Below are 21,190 nucleotides of genomic sequence, written 5' to 3'. Positions count from 1 at the left end.
GCCTCCTGGCACTGAGCACGTTAGCTGTCTCGTAGGACATTTGCAGCTTCCCAAACGGCTGGCTCTCTGGGGGCACGTGGAGCGTCCCTGCCAGGGCCTCACACACGTGGTGGATGTGACAGAGTCACAGCTGTGACCGAGTCATGACCGAGTGCAGCTGTCTTCTCCATTGAGAGGTCCTTATCCACATGAATAGGCCCCACCTGCCATCAAAAGGGCACTAATAACAGGTCTTCACACCGGGACCTGAGGGTTCTGTGTCGTTTCTATGACATTCCCCGTCTAATCTAAACGCCCAAGAATTCCTAGGCGGAAGAATTCCCTAGACCCAAATCCTCCCTCAGGTGCAGAGAATTTCCTCTGAAGACCCCCTGGGCTTTCCCGGTTCCTGGCTCACCCACGTGGTGGAGGAGAGTGCATTCACCTGCCCCCCATTCCCTGGGGGCCGGCAGGAGGGGCAGGGAGCTGTGGGTGGCAGCTTGGCCAGCAAGGGACGCAGCTGACACCTGGGAACGCGCCTGGAACTTGGGAAGCACTCAGAGCATTGGCTTCTCAGAACCCAGGTTGGTGATGCGGCACGGCCCCCAGGCCGCCCAGCCCCGGCCCCGCCACCAGGCCTGTCCTCTCTCTGGAGTCTCTCGAGAAGGAAGGAAACCCGAGTTTGCAGCGGACATTCAGGGAGGGTCAGCAGTCCAACCCGGTGCCACGACAGGGACTCAGACCTGCTCTTCCCCAATACCTGCCCCGACGTGTGGCAACGTGGAAGTCTCTACACCAAGCTCTCACCCACAAGTCTACAACGTCCCCTCCGCTAGGCCTGCAACCTCCTCGGCCTCAGTTCGCCCAGCTGTAAAGTGGGGAGGCGGGCTCTGGCCCAGAGGCTCCGGCTTTCCCGGAGTAGCTGCCGTGGGCAGCCAGTGCCCGACGACCAGTGCTGCACAGCGTCCCGGATACGAGGAAGGGAAAGGAGGGCAGGTGTGTAGGGGCTGAGCAGAGACCAGCCTCCTCCCCAGATGTTTCGCACACATGCCCACTGCACTCAGAGACCCTGCTGCCCCTTGGCCAAGCACCACCAAGGGGCACTGAGTCGTGCCGGGAGCACACGGACGCTCACTGAGCCTCCCACCAGGGGCTTCTGAAGTAAGAAGCACTGTGAGCACGAGAGCTGGACGCAGGGGCTGGGTTTTGCCGTGAACCCACCATCAGAGAGCGTCAGATCCCCAAACCAAACGAGGACTTATCTGACAGCTCTTTGCAACAACGCCCGAAGCGGCGACCGAACCCACCACGGCAGAAGCACAGGGATCACCACAAAACGCTGATTCTTTCGGGGGTCAACCTGTGATTCATTTCCTTCCCCTCTTCTACTACGTGATCCCTGGGATGTAATATTAACCGGTTGCCTTGACTTGCAATAAACTGGTGCTTCTGAGCCCAGGGCTGTTTGCAAACAGTGGGTGGACACAAACGGCTTCATCCGAGAGCCCTGAGGGCTTTCTCCCTTCCAGACCCCAGGGGCATGCAATCTGAAGGCCCAGGGGAAGCAGAGGCTGACAAGAAAAAGAGGGATTGCTGTGTTGGGAAAGAATTTAAAATATTAGCTAGAGGGATACACTCCATGCGGCATCAGGAAATGGCCAGAGAGCTCCCCGCCGCCCGCCCCGCCCTGCTGGGTCTCCTCCAGTCTCGGGGAAGCAGTATGTGCGGGAGGCGCCCCACTGGGAGGGTGTGCCTAGACCCTGCCCTATGGTCTGCCAGGGCTCCAGGGGCCCTCAGGAAGGGGCTGTGGTCACCAGCCGGGACTTCTGTTCCCATGTGGACAGCTGGAGATTGAGGCCAGCAAGACTGTCCTGAGGCATTCTCCTAATCTCACGTATCAGCTCCTCAGTCCTAACTCAGGGGCAGTCTTTCTCCCAGGCCTGGAGCAGTAAAGGTTCACCCCGAAGGCCCGACACAGCCGTCCTCAGAAACTGCCTGTAAGGCTGGCCCCGGGTTGCAGCGGGGAACTTGGCCAGCAGCAGGATTCCCAACATCCACACTCGATCGGCAGGATCTCCCTGCGCCCAAACAGTTGAGGATAAGTAGGGTGTGAGCAGGTTATGGGGTGGGAATGTGCTGCCAGGAGCTACTACTGTCTTCTAGGACCATGTGGCCTGGGCTGTCCTTACCGCCTTCTTCAGCTCTGCTTCTTCAAATACTTGGGGAAAATAGCCCCATATGCATAATGCTGGCACAGAAGGGGGAATTTTCTGTGTTTAATCAGAAAATAAAAAATAAAACAGATGCCTAGAGCCTTGCAAAACAAGCCTTTTTTTTTTTTTTTTAGAAAGTCACTTATTAATAAATAGTGAGAGTTTCTCACACAGAACAAAATATTCCAACTCTATTGATACAAAAAAATTGGTGTTTAGATCAGGAAGAAATCATTGAAACAGATGCAAAGAAAGACGAACATGAAGTTATAAGGGAAGACCTATGTTTTACTACAAAACAGAGAAACTAATTCTGTTCTTTGACTTTCAGACTCTCATTCAGATTCAACCAGTAATCGTTGGAAACACACTACGGTACATTCCTGCTATCTGCGGAGTTATGCCTTATACGGTCAACACAAGTGCGGATTTAAGGAACACCGAACCAGGGCTCCTGGGGAAGCAGAGGGCTGGGCTCTGCCCAGACTCTGGTCCCATTTTCCCAGCCAGTCAGTGTACGTGACACCTTGTTTCATGTGTGCCTCCGTTTAAAGACACCTCATTGATAAACTTATTGCTTCTTTAACATTGAATTCACCGCCTACCATGCTGTAATTTATGCCTGAACTGAGCTTTTCTAATACAGCATTTTCTCTAAGGCACAGCCCAGCCTTCTTGCACATAAGAACACGATGCACTACACTTGGGGGCTGTTCCAAACAGTGAAATCACCAACAAAAAGCACAAAGATGTAGAAAATGTAGCGCTGGACAGTGAACAGGACACGTGTTTGCGATATGAGCCGAAGTAAGAATGCAGGTGTCTCCTTGTTCAACCCCAGCTGGGAATGTACTGGTGAGAAACTCAAAACTTTCACCCCTCTGCAACAAGTCTTCGAGCGACCACACAGCGCTATATTGATTTTGGGGTTACAGGTACGTTTGCAAATATTGAACCACAAATAGGATCTATGGTGCTTCCTAGTGTGTGTTAAGCACGTTCACACACGTCAGTGACCTTATTGTTTTTATCACATTTTACAATTTAACACCGTAGAGTTTAAGGGGCTTATGACCCAGCTGTGTACCTGTCCTTCCTTGCTATGTGACATCAGCACACGACTCCCTTTCACCTGCAAGGGACAATGATGTGCATCTGGGGAGGGTGTCTGGCTGGCCGGGTGGCACAGGACCTCCCCCTTAACTGACCCCATCGTCCTCCGCCCCCACCCATCAAGGGCTGCTCCTCCAGCCTCTTCCGTGAGGTCCACATTCGCAGGCCTTCGTGGGCTCACAGTGCTTCTGCACACCATGCCGCCCCCGACCCAGGCAGTCATCCCCTGTCTGGAACAACATGGTGGAGACGAGGGGCAAGATCAGCCACTTCTCTGCCGACCCCACGGCTCGAGCATGGTGAGCTCATGGCCACGGAGTCGCTACGGGCAGACTGGTCACACACGGCACACCCGACCTACCATGAGGTGCTCTGCTGACATCACGCGTCACACGAGTCCACTTTCCTGCAGGACCACGGACTTCCCGAGGGTCAAATTCACTTACTGCAAAAGGGGACAGCTCTTTATGGTGGAAGAAATGCCGACAGGTGGAGCCCGCCTGCCAGACACAAACCCTTCCAACTCGAGGGAGAGAGAGTCTTCACGGTCTCAGCCCAGAGAACCCCGGGGGGCATGTGCGTCTGGTGCAAGGCTCCAGCGGCCCCTCCTGGAGACCATATCAGGAGAACAAAACCGCACATTATTGTTAGGAGTCAGGCTGGAAAGAATAGGAAAAGATACCTCCCCGAGATCCGGCAGCACTCACTGAGTTAGAACTCCCTTCAACCAACTTAAGCAAACGGTGTGCGTGCACGCAGGTAAAGGGTGCGTCAGCCCTGCTGTTCTAGCTGGCGGTCTCCGTCGTAGACACAAGTGGTCTTGAGCTCTAAATTCAGTGTTTCCACTCGATGCTTCCTAGTGGCTATAACCTGGTCAATATGTGACACGCTCATGTATCTACAACATATGATTATACAACATTGAGAACTATATATCGATTAGAATATTGATAATTACTCACTTTCTTTTACACGGTCACAGAACATGCTAACAAGCAAGAGAAGTAGCTTCTAGCACTTTAATACTGACATACTGCTGTTTTTCCAGAATTCCCCATCCTATCATTTAAGGCTGATGAAACAAACAACATCCCCATTAACCCGAGTGTTAGGGGTGAGAGTTACATGGTCTTTTCTTTAAATGAGGACTCTTTAGAAGTCCCTTTTCCCCCTATTTTTATCACTGAAGACACTTAACAAGAATCTAATGTTCTGTCTTTATACTGTCGAGAACCTGACATATGAATCTTCTTAATAACCATGAGTCACCAGGTGAGGCTTCTACGTGTTAATTTTCACCGCACAACAGTCAAATCTTATGAGTTATGAGACACTGGACTCAGCCTGAGCCCAGACCCACTCAGGTGAGGATGGGGAAGGCAGGTGATTCCCGGTGAGACCTTATTTTTCTTGTGAGTTAACACTGTGTCCAAAATGTGGAACACAAAAATTCCTGTCAGTCGAGGGTTCCACTTTGTTTACTTAATTTGGCTGTTGTTTCTCCTCTATAATAACAGGCTACACGTGACACAGGATTATTTGTATCAGGTCTAACAGAGAGACAACAAACTTGACTACAGTTTTCCTTATTAACGCTGGCTAAACGGCCCTTAACTCTGTACTTAGAGATAAACCTCAGGAACTAGATCCCCTTGACTTTTGGGGGATAAAAAGAAGATCACAATATCTAATTAAAATGTTTCTTACCAGCATATTCTGCCTTGGCTCAATGCACTGGCCTATGCTTTGTCTATTTGATCCTGGATTTGGGGTAAAACCTGTAACATGGATAGATGGGATAGAGGGAGGGAGGGCAGTGGGAGGGGTGGTGGAGGATGGAGAATGCATGACAGACGATGGACGGATGGGTGGCCTTCACCAGCGTCCTTTCCTGGCTACAGGGCCCAGAACCACGTTGCTCACACTTTCTTTCCCTCACACTGGTACTGGCCCTGAGTTGCTTCTGGGGGTCACCAGGTTCGTCCTCGTCTTTTTCGTCAGCTGTCCCTAACTCCACAGTTTGGTAGGGGACTAATCCAAGCCATGAACAGAAAACCAACAAAAAACGAGTTCATGTCTGGCTGTTACAGAATCATCTTTGCAGGCCTCATTCCATCCATGTCAAATTACAAAATTCTAGAATTCCATGAAATAGCAAAATAATGCTCACATATATTCCTAAAGCATACTTTCCATTACCATACTTTCTGCACAATTGTATATTCCTGCCTCCCAAACATCAGGCAATAGCTTTCCAAAATATCTAAATGGAGGGTTCACGAAAGAGGAAGGACTGAGAGAATCAATTCTTATTTGTTTGACAAAACACAGACTTACAAAATTACCGCACAATAACTTAACACAAGCCTTCATCGAAACATAATACTGATGATGCTTTATCTTCTTAAAGGGTTGGGCAATTGCTTTACTACAGGTTGTCTCCCATTCGCAATTACTGTGTGATTACGTACAGTTTGGGAATTCCTTCTGTCACTAGGGAATGCCTTCCCTGGCACTCTTTTCTTCCCATGGAGTATTTGGAAGAAAACAGATTAATCCATACTTATGTTTTGCCTTTGGACTTTTAAAGCATTTGCTTGATTTTTACTTGCTAGAACCATGTATTGTTTTCCGGCCACAACTGAGAGGTGACGTGTTTGGTCCCAAGAAACCTGCGATACACCCACAGCGGTGCCTGCACGGCCGGGTGCCCATCTGACCGGAGAGCACGCATCCAACACGTCTGCAGGGCCACGGGCCCTGGGGACATACCTTCCAAGGCAGCTGGACTCCCACAGTGCGTGAGGATTAATGAATTTCACAATCAAATAAATAACTGAATTATTAGTGTCAAACATTTAGAAACAAAAGCAGCACCTGAAAACTTGGACTCAAGTTTTCTCGTGGGGGAGGAGCAGAGAGAGAGGGAGACAGAGAATCCCAAGCAGGCTGCGCACTGCCAGCACAAAGCCTGAGGCGGGGCTCCAATCCAGGAACTACAAGATCATGACCTGAGCCGAAGTCAGACACCTAACCGGCTGAGCCTCCCCGGCACCCACTAAGGCTTTTACTTGAAGCCATTGGCTGTCGAGCGCTGCAGCAAAGCCGGGCAGGAGCCTCCCTCCTGGGAAACAGGGGTTCCCAGCCTGCCGGGCCCCTCGGCAGGGGCGTCCCCTGGCACCGAGGCTCACTGTTCTGTTTCTTGGTTTGCTTCTGTTTCTCTGGACACCCAGGCTGCCGGATGCCCGGCCTGCCCACATATTCCGGTTTGTAACCCACGACGTGACGCAACACTCGGGGCCGGTTTCCATGCAGGAACGAGTCTCTGTGTTCCCGGTTGGGGCCACTTTGTATGCTTCTCCTGTCCTTCCTTGTGGTGTCAGTTCCCACGGGTGAGAGGGGCAGGACTCCTGGCAGACGTTAAAGCCCGCCCGTCGGGACGGGGCCTGAGGAAAGCGTCCTGACTTGCCCACTCCGTAGTCGTGAGGATGCACGCGTACTCGTAGCGTCTCTGACTCCGGAGAGAGAGGCGGGTGCGTGAAAATGAGCTCTACTTTGTTCTCCTGAGAAAAATGAGAAGAAGCTGAGCAGAGAATTCTAGCATTGGCAGCACAGGCAATAAATAAAATTGCTGTTTTACCACGGTGTTTCGTTTTATTTCAGTGTAACTTTTTTCATGTGTTCACATATTTCGTGGTTTAAACAACATTTCATTTTCATAGTCTACGATATATGGAGCGCTACCCTCCACGGAGTGCTGAGTGTCTGCACACACTTAGCACTTAACCCTCCACAGCTCTCGTGCGGGCGCCATGATGCCCATCCTACAGTTGAGCAAACAGGCGAGGCGAGCTTAAGCGGCTTGCCCAACACCTTAAGGCAGTGGAAAGACGGATACAAACTTAGGCCAGACTGACTGACTCGTTTTCAGTCAGTCAGTCAGTCACTGAGCAAATATTCAGCACCTGGTACGTGCCCAACACCATCCTAGGCTCTGAAGATGCGTCGCTGAGTGCTAGGCCCAGTCCCTGCCTTGAAGGACAGCAGCCTCCCGGGAGAAATGAAGACCCTCCTCTCCTGGATCAAGGGATTATTAGGAGGAAGCACAGTGTCTCTCTGAGCCCTAAATCCTGGGACGTCTAGTCCAACACACAACTATGCCACCCACCCAGCACATCACACTCTGGGGGTTCGTGCAAGCTTGGGGAAAGGGTTATTCTTGGCAATCGGACCTATTCACAGTTAGCCATTAGAGTAGCTCCGTAACAGCAACAAAAATACTAGCGGAACAGTACAAGCTAGCCAAGCCGAATGCTTACACAGCAGGCAGCGCCTAATGAGCTCTTGGCTCTGGGATGTCTCATAGGATCTCTGCAGAGATCCCATTAGCCTTAGAACCGGTTATGCAATTTCTGGGGGCCCAGCACAGAAGGGAGATGCGGGGCCCCTGTTGAAGAATAACGTATGACGACTTTAGGGACGGCAACAGAAGAGCATTGGAACCAAAGAGGGCCTCCTGAGAGCAGGGCCCACATCACAGCCCACGCCGTGTGCTGACCATCCACATTTTACAGGTAGGGAACCTGAGGTTTAGAAAGGCTACGTAACTTAACCTGTTCTGAGCTGAGATGTCATTTCTCAACAGGAAAGGGCTCAACCAATACTTTAAATACAAACATCATCACCCAAAGCAGAGGGATTTACTTACAACGAGAAAGGGCCACCCTTCACTCAAGCGGACCCACTCCTCCCTCCCCACGGCCTCATCCTCGGTCTGAAGATAGGGCTGGGGCAGTCTCGTCATAGTGTGACACACCTTGAACCCACAGTGTAGCTGTCTCTAGCCCCTCGGTCAGACCTCGGCCATCTGCAAGGTGCACACAGAGCACGCCAGTGCCCCTGTCCCAGTTAGACAGGACCCTGAACATTAGGCCCTTCTTTCTCCGCCCCTCTAAGGTGGCGTCAGTGAGGAAGTCCTGGACTCAGGTGGAGGAAGGTGACAGCATCCACCTGTGACCACCAGAGCGTGAGGGCAGTGGACACAGTAAGTAGAGGTGCGGCCACCACGTACGGGAGGCTCCGTACGGTTCCGGGTTTTATTGCTGGAGGCTCTCAGCTGTGAGTGATGTTGTTGACCCCAAACATAATCTTTATCACTGTTAATTTGCAGTGCCCCAGCACATCCCCAAATTATCCATGGCTTTGTCATCACTTGGGCTACAGGTCAAAGGGGCCAACCCAGCGAGCTGAAGGCCACTCTGACCCTTTCTCCAACTTCCTCTTTAATGTCTTCATAGACCAGAGAGACAAGACAGGAGCCAAATAAACACAATTCTGCCCCAGGAAACGGACGTTCCACGGATTCTCGCACCCGTGGAGGGAGGCATGGGAAGGAGGGATGAAGTAGGCCTCAGCATCACTGGGACTCACAGGATCGACCCGCTGGGCATCCCCCCGGCCCTGTACAAGGAGATCCTAATGAAAAGTGTCAGTGTGCTGAGTTCCCACCGCTGCACCTCCAGGAACTGTCTCGAAAACAAGAGCACTGTATTTTCATCAATTCAGTAAATCACACAGATGGGAAACTAAACTGCTTCTTGCATCAGGAGAACACAGGAAGATTGATCACAGAATTAGGCTGGCCTCCCGCAGTGCCCTGGGCTGATCCGAGCCTTCTCGGGGCTGATCCAAAGGCTCAGGACGAGCGCCGACAGCAGCCCCCACTGACTACGGAGTCTCCTTTGTATGGCGGGTCCCACGGCACCGCCCACCTGACGGTGCTGGAGGAGGCAGCCCGTGCATCAATCAGCACCACGGTGGACAGCCGTGATTAGATTATAAAGTCATGACTGTGGCCGTCGTGTGTCTGCTGGCATAATTACATCAGCATGCTAATGCCGTTTTAATGGTCTCTAATGATGTAATAAGAAATAATGGAATTTATTTGACAGCTACATAACCATTAAGAAAACATATTAAGTACAACTGGTACTTCCATAAAAACGTAGACAGTCTCTGAAAGCGCCAGCTTGCGTGGCGGCCCCTCTTCCTCTCCTGGAACAAGGAACAGCCGTGGCCACACAGCAGCCCCCTTCCAAGGCCTCCACTGTGCTGGGTCAGGTATGCACCCCTCGGGAGGAGCGAAGTTCACAGCACACACACAGTAAGTAAAGATCCAGAGGTGTGGCACAGACGTGAGCCAGCCAGATGGGGGGCTGCAGAGAAGGCTCTGGCACCAGGAGGCCCAGCTTGAGATTTGAAACATGAACCCTATAAAGAGCAGGGAAGACTGGGCATCTCCAGCCATAGGGAAGGACCCACTTGACGGCCACGGACCGGATTCCCAAGGGCGTAAAGAGAAGGTGGTGGTGGTGTCAGATGTGGCTCATAGGACACAGGAAGCCCACCCCCCAGTTTTCCCAGCAAGGAAGAGACTGTAGCAAAGACACTTACAAAAGATTTGATCTGGCCACCAGCTTGGCCAGAAGGTGCTCCCTGGAAACGCCTCCGTGCCCCCAGCCTCCTCCAACACGAAAGGGCTTTGTGTGGGAAGGTCTGAGACCTGAAGTCAGGAGCAGACCCAAGGTACAGTCCTGGGACAGAGGGACTGCAGCCAGCTTCCAGCAGATGTCTGCACAGGACACCCCCCATCAGATGTCCTCCCACCAGATGCCCCCCCTCCACGCACACCCCCCCCCCAAAGCAGATGCCCCTCCAGTCCTGACATGCCCCCCACAGGACACCCCCTCCAGACACCCCCCCACTGGACACCCCCTCCAGACACCCCCCCCAGCAGATGCCCCTCCAGTCCTGACATGCCCCCCACAGGACACCCTCTCCAGACAACCCCCCACTGGACACCCCCTCCAGACACCCCCCCCCAGCAGATGCCCCTCCAGTCCTGACATGCCCCCCACAGGACACCCCCTCCAGACACCCCCCCACTGGACACCCCCTCCAGACACCCCCCCCAGCAGATGCCCCTCCAGTCCTGACATGCCCCCCACAGGACACCCTCTCCAGACACCCCCCACCAGACACCCCCCCCAGCAGATGCTCCTCCAGTCCTGACATGCCGCCCACAGGACACCCCCTCCAGACACCCCCCCACTGGACACCCCCTCCAGACACCCCCCCCCCAGCAGATGCCCCTCCAGTCCTGACATGCCCCCCACAGGACACCCTCTCCAGACACCCCCCACCGGACACCCCCCCCAGCAGATGTCCCTCCAGTCCTGACATGCCCCCCACAGGACACCCCCTCCAGACACCCCCCCACTGGACACCCCCTCCAGACACCCCCCCCAGCAGATGCCCCTCCAGTCCTGACATGCCCCCCACAGGACACCCTCTCCAGACACCCCCCCACTGGACACCCCTCCAGACACCCCCCCCAGCAGATGCCCCTCCAGTCCTGACATGCCCCCCACAGGACACCCCCTCCAGACACCCCCTACCGGACACCTCCCCAGCAGATGCCCCTCCAGTCCTGACATGCCCCCCACAGGACACCCCCCCCCACGAGACACACCCCCACCGGACACACCCCCCACCGGACACCCCCCAGCAGATGCCCCTCCAGTCCTGACATGCCCTCCACAGGACACCCCCCCACGAGACACCCCCCCACTGGACACCCCCCCCAGCAGACGTCCCTCTGGTCCTGACACCCCTTTCCCCAGAAGCCCCTCCAGTCCCCAAGTCTGCCTGGCCTAGCCCTGGCCCTTGCCCTGCTGCAGCTGCTCTGAGAGCCTCTTAGAAGCCGACCACCTTGCTGAGAATGTGGAGAAATCTAGGTGGCAGGTGGGCAATGTAGAAACAGGGGACATGGCATCCAGACTCTACCCAGGGCTAAACATGCTTCTGGGCCTTGGAAACCCGTGTCATGTTCTCTCCAGGAGGGGACTTCAAACCGTAGCTGCCTATGGACGTCATGGAGACGTCATCAGCAGCTGCCTCGTGTAAAAGGCTCAGTCCCGCGTGTTCTGCTCAGTGGGCGCGTCCCCTGGGATCTGCCCCTGGGGCCGGGCGATGAAGCAGGCCGCCACGGTGGGCTTCCGGCCTGGCCCAAGCGTAGTGCCCCTCCTCGGCGGTGGGCTCGGGGCCACACCCACCTGACCCACCTTGGGGCTCCCAGCCCGCCGTGCTCCCATCTGTCCTGAGGATGCCCCCCTCCCCACCCCCACCACATCAGCAGCCCTGTGCCTGGGTCATGGTGCAAACACACCCCGGACTTCTCACCCAGAAGCCGGGGGGGGGGGGGGGGGCAAGTCTCCAGGAAACACAAAGCCCCCCCCAGTGAAGGGACCTCTGCCCTCTATCTGGTACACAATCAACATGAAGGCAAAAGGAAATGATGAAAATTCAATCCATTCAGTCCCCAGTGGGCCAGACGAAGTTTTACTCTGAAGTCTCTCCGTGTGATTACGTTTTTTGTCTAATTTACTCAATAATGGGCCTGAGCCATGATAACATTCTCCAATTGTGCAGCCCACCCCGGCTGCGAGCTCCTCCTGGAGATACAAATCCTTCTTATTATTTCCTGCCCTGACTGCTCCCGGGACATTCTCAACGGTAACGACAGAGGCACCGATTCATTTACTCCCTCAGCGGCACATGAGCCCTCGCACCAGCAGGTGAAGTTCCAAGGCCTAAGGAAGCACAGGCCAGACTGTCCCTTCCTGTGGACGGAGGGATGAGGAATGTGAGGAACGACCCGCTGCTGCTGAGGGCAGTGTGGGTGCCAGGCCCACACCGTGCCATCCCTCATTCTGGTATGGGGGCATTTAAATGTATGTATTTTTATTTTTTTCATTTCTTTTTAAAATTTTTTATTTTTAAATAAAATTTATTTATTTGAGAGAGAGAGATAGAGAGTGTGCGCACGCAGGGGAGGGGCAGAGAGGAGAGAAAGAATCCCCAGCAGTCTCCATGCTCTCAGCGCAGAGCCCAGTGCAGGGCTTGAACCCATGAACTGTGACACCATGACCTGAGCTGATATCAAGAGTCAGACGCTCAACCGACTGAGCCACCCAGGTGCCCCTGTCATGGGATGCATGTCCACGCCGTGCAGTCACTGTGCTGGGTGCCTCACGTGAACATGTGTCAGTGACTGCTGTGACCCCTGACCTTGGGGTCCGGTGGCGAAGACCGAAAATGACCAGCCATGTGTGGGGTGCGGGCAGGGACGGGGTAGGCGTGCTCAGGAAATCGCCCTCTGCTTCCTCGAAGGGACCGGCCAGGACTGGCTCTCTGTGTGTGCAATCCTGTTTAACCGCAGCCTGTGGAGACCATGCAGGGGGCAAAGGGCCAGTGCCCGCCTCCCTGGGCTGTGCTCACACTGAGCTCCCGAGTTGGACAGCCTCACCCCGTCTGCAGGGCCACATACAGATGGGCAGTGCCCGGACGCCCGCACAGAGCTGCCAAACGATCCTGCGTGGAACGGAATGTGCTTTGGCAAAGGACAACCCTAAAGGGCCTGCGAGGTGCCGGGCGGGGATGGGAGCTGCCCCCGGAGGGCCGGCGTGTGGTTTTAGCAGACAGGGTGACTCCCAGTCTCAAAGCTACGGCCCACATTCATGATTTCCTCTCCGAGGCTCAAACCCCAGCCAGGATGGGGTGGGCATCATCACCTCTCACCTAGAAACCTCAGTGGCCCCAAGTCACTTGGGCCTCCATTCGTGTCCCTTGTCATTCACTGTGGACACAGCTAGAGACACACTCTCCTGACAAAAGCTGTCCAGTGGCTTCCCAGCACACGGAAGCCAAGCTGAGCTCCTCACGAGGGCCTGCGGGCCCCCCGAGCTGCCCTGGCTGTTGGCACGGGACGCAGCCCCCCTGCTTGCAGGCAGCTCCTCCGTCCTGGCTGGGCGCCTCCTCTCCAGACCTCGCGGCCTCAGTCCCTTCCTTTCCACGTGAACCAGGGCAGCCCGGCCTTTCCCAGCTCTGTCCTGCATTTGTTTCTGCTGAAATGTCATGCTCTCTGCTCCACCCGTGGCCTGGCGCTCGTAGATCCTTGTTGAAACATTGCATCTTGTGGACGGTCACGTTCGCCGGTGCGCAGATGGTACAAGGGCCCTCGTTAGCTGGAGAGAACGGGCGGACGGTCATCAGTGGCAAGGAGCCCAGCGAAGTGAATCTCGGCTTACTGTTCAGACCAGGACTTGGCCTTGGCCCCTCTCTCCCAACTTCTGGCTCCTCCCTACTCACAACGAAGGGTGACGAACTTTGGAACGAATACCAGCAGCAGGTACGGATCTTGGAAAGCCCCACAGAGTAGGAGACTCGCAGACGGTCAGAGGAACCGTATTTCCAGGACCGAAGGCCCAGGGCCAGCTTCTCGCATCAACAGATGTCTCGGCTGAGCCCTTTATCTCTGGGCCGAGTGGCTCACGGCACACGCACTGCTGCGTCCCGACGCTGCCTTCTGAACTGACCTCCAGTCCAGACCCCCCAGCTGGGACATGCTGGTCTGTCCACACCTGCTCTCACTTACTCCATTTGTTACACTTCCAGGTACCCGGCTCTGTGCAGTCCTGCCCCACACTGTGGACTTGCCACGTGTCAGCACCCCAGGCCCCAGCTGGGCCACTGATGACCAGACAGGCTGGCGGTGCTGGGGTGGCCCAGCTCTTCCCCTTGGTGCAGCGAGTACCCGGCAGGTCTGTAGGCACTCAATAAGTGCTGACTTTTCACGGACACGTGCCATCCCCTGGGCTTTGACTCATCTGCAGTGGGGTGGGGCACAGACCCCAGAATGTTCTAGAGCCTCCCAGGCAATTCTAGGTGCAGCAGGGCTGAGAACCACGGCCCCAGGGGGCCTTGCCTTTCCAGGAGATTATAATTTTTACAATTACACTCCAGTTCCTTCTGCGCTTAAATAACTTACCAAACCCACCTGGAATTTCCTTTCCATTTCTTTCCTGAACTGTTTCTCTCTGATATAATTAACAAGAACCCCAGGCACACAGTTCTTTCCCTTGCAAACCAATTTATGAAACGGAACCTGATGTGAGCAGAGAATAAAACCCCAGGGCCCCGCACCCGACACTCACACGATGTCTGCGAAGACACTCATCGGCACCTCCAGGAGTTGCGCCACGCCCTCCATCAGCTCCTTCCCCTTTTCTGGGCTCAGGGGGCTGTTGAGGAGAGCGGGGGGCAGCGTTACAAAATGGAACTCATCAACACTTGAGAAGCTGCACGTCCCCCCGTGCCCCCGCCGTGGCGCCTGCGGTATTCCCGTCACACAGTGGCCAGGCTCTCAGGGCAGCCGGGATCAGGTGCGTCTTCAGGCATGATGAATCACCCGAATTTCCCCGCGACGAGACAAACAATACAGTGCAAATGGAATTGTTAGACGCGTAATGGGCCCATGATGCAGTGACGGCTCATCTCAGCCTTCAATAAAAAATGTGATAGGGAGGGCGGAGGGGAGGGCGGACGAGAAGGAGAGGAGAGACAGGACACGGAGGGAGGCAGATGCTGAAGATCAAATTTCAGGACAAAGGAAGCACACATTTTTTAAATGGACTCGTCTCTACAATGAGTGATGTGCCAATGGCAGATATGCGAGTGGGCTACATTCGAAGGTAAAGTGAGACCGATGGGCGCCCCACAGGGACCCCTGAAGGGGGCACGCATGCTCCAAGACAGCGTGCCCCGGGCCTGCAGGACGGCCGGCTCCACGGTCACCGTGGAGCTCAGAGTTCCCGTTACACGCCCTGAATCCCAGCACACGGTGCCGTAACTCATGCCTTGCCTACGAAACCCTCTTAGCGGCATTTCGTGGAATATTCCGTCACGCTGTCCTGGAAAAACCGCCAGGCAGCAGGGGTTTCAAGCTGGCTGACTGCTGGCCCCCTTGGCAAACGTGCAGGAAGACCGGCCGGGGCAGCCAGGGGCAGACAGAGCCCTGCCCTCCCGGGGCTGCGTGCGGGCGGCACATGGGCCCCGAGACAAACCGGGCACCAAACGGTGTCACCCCAACTCCACACATGCCTACAGCCAGAGATGCAGAATGCGACCTTGCGTGGACAGAGGTCACCGCCGACCACCATGCGAAGATGAGCTCAGCAGGGTGCTTCCTAATCCAACGTCCCCGGTGTCCTTGTAGGGAGAGGACACACACAGAGGTGATTCTGGAAGCATCCAGGGTTCCTGTGGCTCCAAGGGCTGATGGGGTGCAGGGTGCAGGTGGGGCCTGCAGGCTTGGGATACGTGACGGTAGTGGGGGGGAGGGGTTGTCGACACCAGCAGGTGACCCGGGATCACACAAGACGGAGAAGCCACTGGAAGGAAAAGTGGGGGATTCCACCATGGGCACCTCACAACAGAGTCCGAACGGAGCATCTGCGCTGGGGAGGTGAGCGCTCACTGCAGCCCAGAGCCGCACGAGAGGAGACATGTCCAGGGCTGCTGAGCAGGTGGGGACGGTAGCTAAAGCGGGATTCCCTGGGGACAGAATCCCTGGGGACAGGAGGAGCTGGCAGAGGGGCCGAGGACCCCCCGAGGTCTCAGGTGGAGACAAAGAAGCCGGCCTGGGTTGGGAAGGTGTGGCTTGCCCTGCAAGTACCCCGGGGTTTCCCACGCAAGTGCGGCCGCCCCTGAGGCTGACCGCCCATTCCCCAGGGGAAGGCTGGCACCCAGCCGCCCCCCACCACCTTCTCTGGGAGGGGACAGAAGCTGGACTTCTTGTAGATGCCGGTTTCTGCCGGTGGCTGCCTCTTTACCAAGGCCAGGCCTGCTCCCCACACCTCACCCGGTCATTCTGGACCTCCTGTGAACTCCCAGGGTGCTGTTCTGTCCCTCCATCCTGCTTCTCGAGCGGGCGAGCAGTCCCCAGGGCCGGGGGCCCTTCTGTGAAGGACAGACAAGTCCTCCAAGTCCCTGAGCGCACAGGGGCTGTTTGCGCTGTGCTTTAAAATAAGGGTACATTTTCCAATCGGTGTGTGCACCCTTCCACCTCATGACCCCACCCCACTTAGAAATCCCCCCGGACATCAGACCCCATGTCACAGGCCCACCAGAGGTAGGATGCCAACTGGGGAAGGAGTCCACCTGGAACCTGTGTCTTCATCATCACTCCCTGCCTGTCCACCCGGAGCTGCGGGCTGGAGCCCAGAGCCCCGGGAGGGTCTGCATCTCGACAGTCTGCTGGGACTTTACACCACCCTGGGGAAAGGCCACGGGGGTGTGTGCAGACTCGAGAAAGGGCTCCTGGTCACAAGAACAGGGGGCAGCGATGCCAGGAAGGCGTGTTCATTAGAGGTCAGGCTCTGGACAAAGGACCTCAGCCGCACACAGCCCTGTCCCGTGCCGTGTGCGCCAGCAACGTGAGCGGGGCCTGGAGGCACAGCTCCACTGCCTCTGCTCCTCAGGGCCCCCAGCCAGCCGCTCCTCCCGGGGCCAGGCCACTCCTCCCCGACCCGGCCCTCCCGGACCCAGCACAGGGCGCGCAGCCAACGAGTATCCACAAAAGGGACAGACCAGCCTTGATGAGGCCACCCTGAGCACGGAAGCCACGTCTCCAGGCCAGGCTCCGCCCAGGACCAGGTCTCGCGTCACCGACCACTCGTGCTCTGCCTCCTGGGGCTGGCCCCCACAAGCCCTCCTGACCACTGAGCCCATGGCCTGCCCCCGCTGCCCCTGCTGCCCCCGCTGCCAGCCTGGCGGCTCCCAGAGTGGCTCCCGCTGACCTCTCAGGGCGGGCCAATGAGTGCGGCCAGGCAAGGCCTTCACACCTTAGCTCCTCTCGCCTCTCCGGCACCAAGAGCCGGACTGAGATGCAGGCTCCTCTGTGGGTCCCAGGGTCTCATTGAGGGGGGACTCGGTCCCTGCACCAGGACACCCGCATGCGGACACAGCAGGTGTGACAGATGTATTAATGGCACAAACGAGTGAATACACAGGAAAGTGTCAGAAAGTCTGCATTTAACACCGTTAACATGTACGTCGGTAAAGGAGGCCCACTCAGCAGGCAGAAGCTACTGTGTGAATCAAGCCCCTTAAAACTCGCACGACTTTCCAGCCTGAGGCCCCAGATTACTAACAGCCTAATCCCAGCCTCACAGACACACTTCTGGGGCGGCTCCATGTGGGAACTTATCTGAGCTCCTCCCTGGACCCACACGAGCACACCTGTCTTCACCCGTCTCTCCAGGGAGAGCCGTGACCTGTTCTTGGTCAGTGGCTTCTCAGGGTGGTTTTCTGTGTCATTTTACAAAACAGATAATCGACTGTCCTTGAAACAGGAGGACCTCCCATCTTCCTTTCCTGCCCACTCCACTGCCTGTGCCCCAAGCGGGGACACATGCTGTGCCCAGGCTCTGCCGGATCCTCCAACACCCCCCAGCCTGCAAAGGGCACAGGGGAGCCAGTGTCCGAAAGGCAGTGTCGAGACAAGTCCCGACAAACGCTGCTCTGGTGACCGCCTCAGACAACACGGCCTCAGCTGTTCCATTTGGGGTGCTGTTCCTCTCAGTGTCACACAACAGAGATGAATGAGGCCATGCTCGGTGTCATCCACATGCATAGACGGTAACTGCCTGCACGGGTCACCCACAAAGGCATCAGAGTCAACAGCGGGACCATAAGAAGTCTCCTACTTGTGAAAAAACCCAGAGTCGTAACACTGGAATTCCAGAAGGTGGAACAGAATGTGCAAATGTAATCCAGCAGACACGACATCCCCAGAGAGGAAGCCAAGAGCTGCTGGGTTGCTTTTCTCACAGAGAGAGGAGAGAACAGGGTCCACCTGGGGACAGGCAATCAGAACACTCCTGAAAGAAACAGCTAGAAGGGGCTTCCCCTTATGCACAGGCGCTCCCGGCTCAGAAACACCTGCAGAAGCCTTGGCTGCCAGAACATGCCCCAGGGCACTGGGCTGAGACCCTGGAAATGCACTTGGGTGGTGACCCCAGGGACACGTGCGCACTCTGGCTGCTGCTGGCTGGGCACGCTCTACTCCCCTCACTTCTCACCCCTACCCCTGAACGCCCCCCACAGATCCTCAGGACAGAGGTGAAGGCACTGAGGTTTCCACAAACGAGATCCCTTCTCCGCAAAGCGAGATCCCTTCCCACATCTGGCTCCCTGTGCGTCCAGCAAGTGGAACACAGGCGTGCTTGGAGGAACGGTCAGAACCACAGGGCCTTGGCCCCGCACCCTTGGATCCCGGAGAGTCTGAACGGATGATAGGAACACACATAAACGGCCAATGAGGTGCTTCATTTCAAGGGGCAGCAGCAGGCACAAGGCTGAGTTGAATGACCGTTGGAAGCCGGCCGTGAGATGACATCACTAGGTATTGAGGTAGGAAAACAAAGCTCAGGCTGATGCTGCATGCAATGACGGTGCCCCCGGGGCCCCACCCAGCTCACTGTCCTGCTCCTTCGTCCCCCACGTGGGGCTGGCAGCCCAGGCCGCACAGTCAGGACCATCTTTCTTCTTGTGACCTCTCAGAACACGCTTTGCCTACAAACGTGCCTGCACACCGCTGAGGATGCTGTCAGCGGTGGATGTGCGGGAGCCTCCCGGCTACCGCGGGGCCACGAAAGCTGGTTTCCCTGATGGCCTATCCCCCACCCGGCCCTGTGCTCTGAGAAGAGAATCCAAGCTGGAGTCCTGGCCCTATGGTGACGATGGGCAAGGGAAGTAGCTCCATGTGGCCCGGGAGAGGAGAAATCTGATGAGACAGTAAGGACTCCCCTGGGCTGCACACACACACCTGCACGCACGCACCTGCATGCACACACCTGTATGCACAGACCAGCACATGCACACACACACACACACAGGACTCCTCAGAGAGAGGCATCTGATGAGACAGTAAGGACTCCCCTGGGCTGCACACACACACCTGCACGCACGCACCTGCACATACACGCCTGCATGCACACCCCTGCATGTGCACACACTCACGCACATACACACACACACACACACACACACACACACACAGAGGACTCCTCAGGGAGAGGAAGTGTCTGATGAGACAGTAAGAATTCCCCCAGGCTGCATGCACACACCTGCACACACACACCTGCACACACACACACCTGCGCATGCACACCTGCACACCTGCACACACACCTGCATACACACCTACACACATCTGCACACAACACACCTGCACACATACCTGTGCATACACACTTGCACACATACCTGCACATACACGTCTGTGCATACACACCTGCACACGCGTGCGCACGTGCGCGCACACACACACACACACACAGGACTCCTCAGGAAGAGGTGTCTGATGAGACAGTAAGGACTCCCCTGGGCTGCACACACACACCTCCACGCACGCACCTGCACACACACGCCTACATGCACATCCCTACACACACACCCTTGCATGCACACACCTGCACGCACACCCCTGCATGTGCACACACTCATGCACATATACACACACACACACAGAGGACTCCTCAGGGAGAGGAGGCGTCTGATGAGACAGTAAGAATTCCCCCAGGCTGCATGCACACACACACCTGAGCACGCATACCTGCACAAAAACACACCTATGCACACATACACACCTGCACGCACACCTGCACACACACCTGCGCATACACCTGCACATAACACACCTGTGTGTGCACACACACCTGAACGTGCACACCTGCACACACACACCTGTGCATACACACTTGCACACATACCTGCACATACACGTCTGTGCATACACACCTGCACGTGCTCGTGCACGCACACACAAACACACACACACAGGACTCCTCAGGAAGAGGTGTCTGATGAGACAGTAAGGACTCCCCTGGGCTGCACGTACACACCTGCACACACACACACACACACACACACACGTGTTCACACACCTACACATACACACTTGCACACACACACCACTGAATGCGCACTCCTGCACTCACACACCTACACACTTGCACACACGCCTGTGCGCACACACACTTGTGTGTACAAACCTGCACACACCTCTACATACACGCCTGCACACACACCTGCATGCACACACCTGCACATACACACCTGTAAACACATACCTGCGTGTACATGTCTGCACACACACACATGCACACACACACCTGTGCACGTACACCTGCACACAAACACACCTATGCACATACACACCTGCATACACACCTACACACACCTGCTCACACACCTGTATACAACATACCTGTGCGTGCACACCTGCACACACACATACCTGTGCATACACACTTGCACACATACCTGCACATACACATCTGTACTTACACACCTGCACGTGCGCGTGCATGCACACCCAAACACACACACACACAGGACTCCTCAGGAAGAGGTGTCTGATGAGACAGTAAGGACTCCCCTGGGCTGCACGCACACACCTGCACACACACACACACACACACGTGTTCACACACCTACACATTCACACTTGCACACACACACCACTGAATGCGCACCCCTGCACACACACACCTGCATGCACACACACTTGCACACACACACACCTATGCGCACACACACCTGCATGTACAAACCTGCGCACACCTCTACATACATGCCTACACACACACCTGCATGCACACACCTGCGCATACACACCTGTAAACACATACCTGCATGTACATGTCCGCACACATACACCTGCATACACACCTACACACACCTACATACTTGCACATACACACCTGCATGCACACACACCTGCTCACGCACCCACCCACACCTGCATGACACACTTGCACACACACCTGCGTGTGCGCACACCTACACACTTGCACATACACACCTACGCACACATCTGCATACATACCTACATACACTTGCGCATGCACACACACCTGCGCGTGCGCACACCTACACACTCGCACACACACACCTATGCGCACATACACCTGCGTGCACAA

At 55.7% G+C, this 21,190-nt stretch overlaps 1 protein-coding gene across 6 annotated transcripts in view; it reads right to left on the bottom strand.

Annotated features, from left to right (window-relative positions):
- The window catches only part of PTPRN2 (protein tyrosine phosphatase receptor type N2), a 799,963-nt gene that overhangs the window by 429,058 nt on the left and 349,715 nt on the right, over positions 1-21,190 (bottom strand). For 5 of the 6 annotated variants that reach the window (XM_053217793.1, XM_053217795.1, XM_053217797.1 and 2 more), the window contains one exon: positions 14,360-14,446. The exons of the other annotated variant lie outside the window; for it this stretch is intronic. In XM_053217793.1, coding sequence (XP_053073768.1) covers positions 14,360-14,446 — 87 coding nt within the window. The remainder of the gene's footprint in view (positions 1-14,359; positions 14,447-21,190) is intronic. 6 annotated transcript variants of the gene reach the window in all.

The sequence above is a fragment of the Acinonyx jubatus genome, chromosome A2, assembly GCF_027475565.1.
Source record: "Acinonyx jubatus isolate Ajub_Pintada_27869175 chromosome A2, VMU_Ajub_asm_v1.0, whole genome shotgun sequence".
Lineage (NCBI taxonomy): Eukaryota > Metazoa > Chordata > Mammalia > Carnivora > Felidae > Acinonyx > Acinonyx jubatus.
Note: the sequence above shows the minus strand (reverse complement) of the source record. Positions and strands in the feature narration are given on the sequence as shown.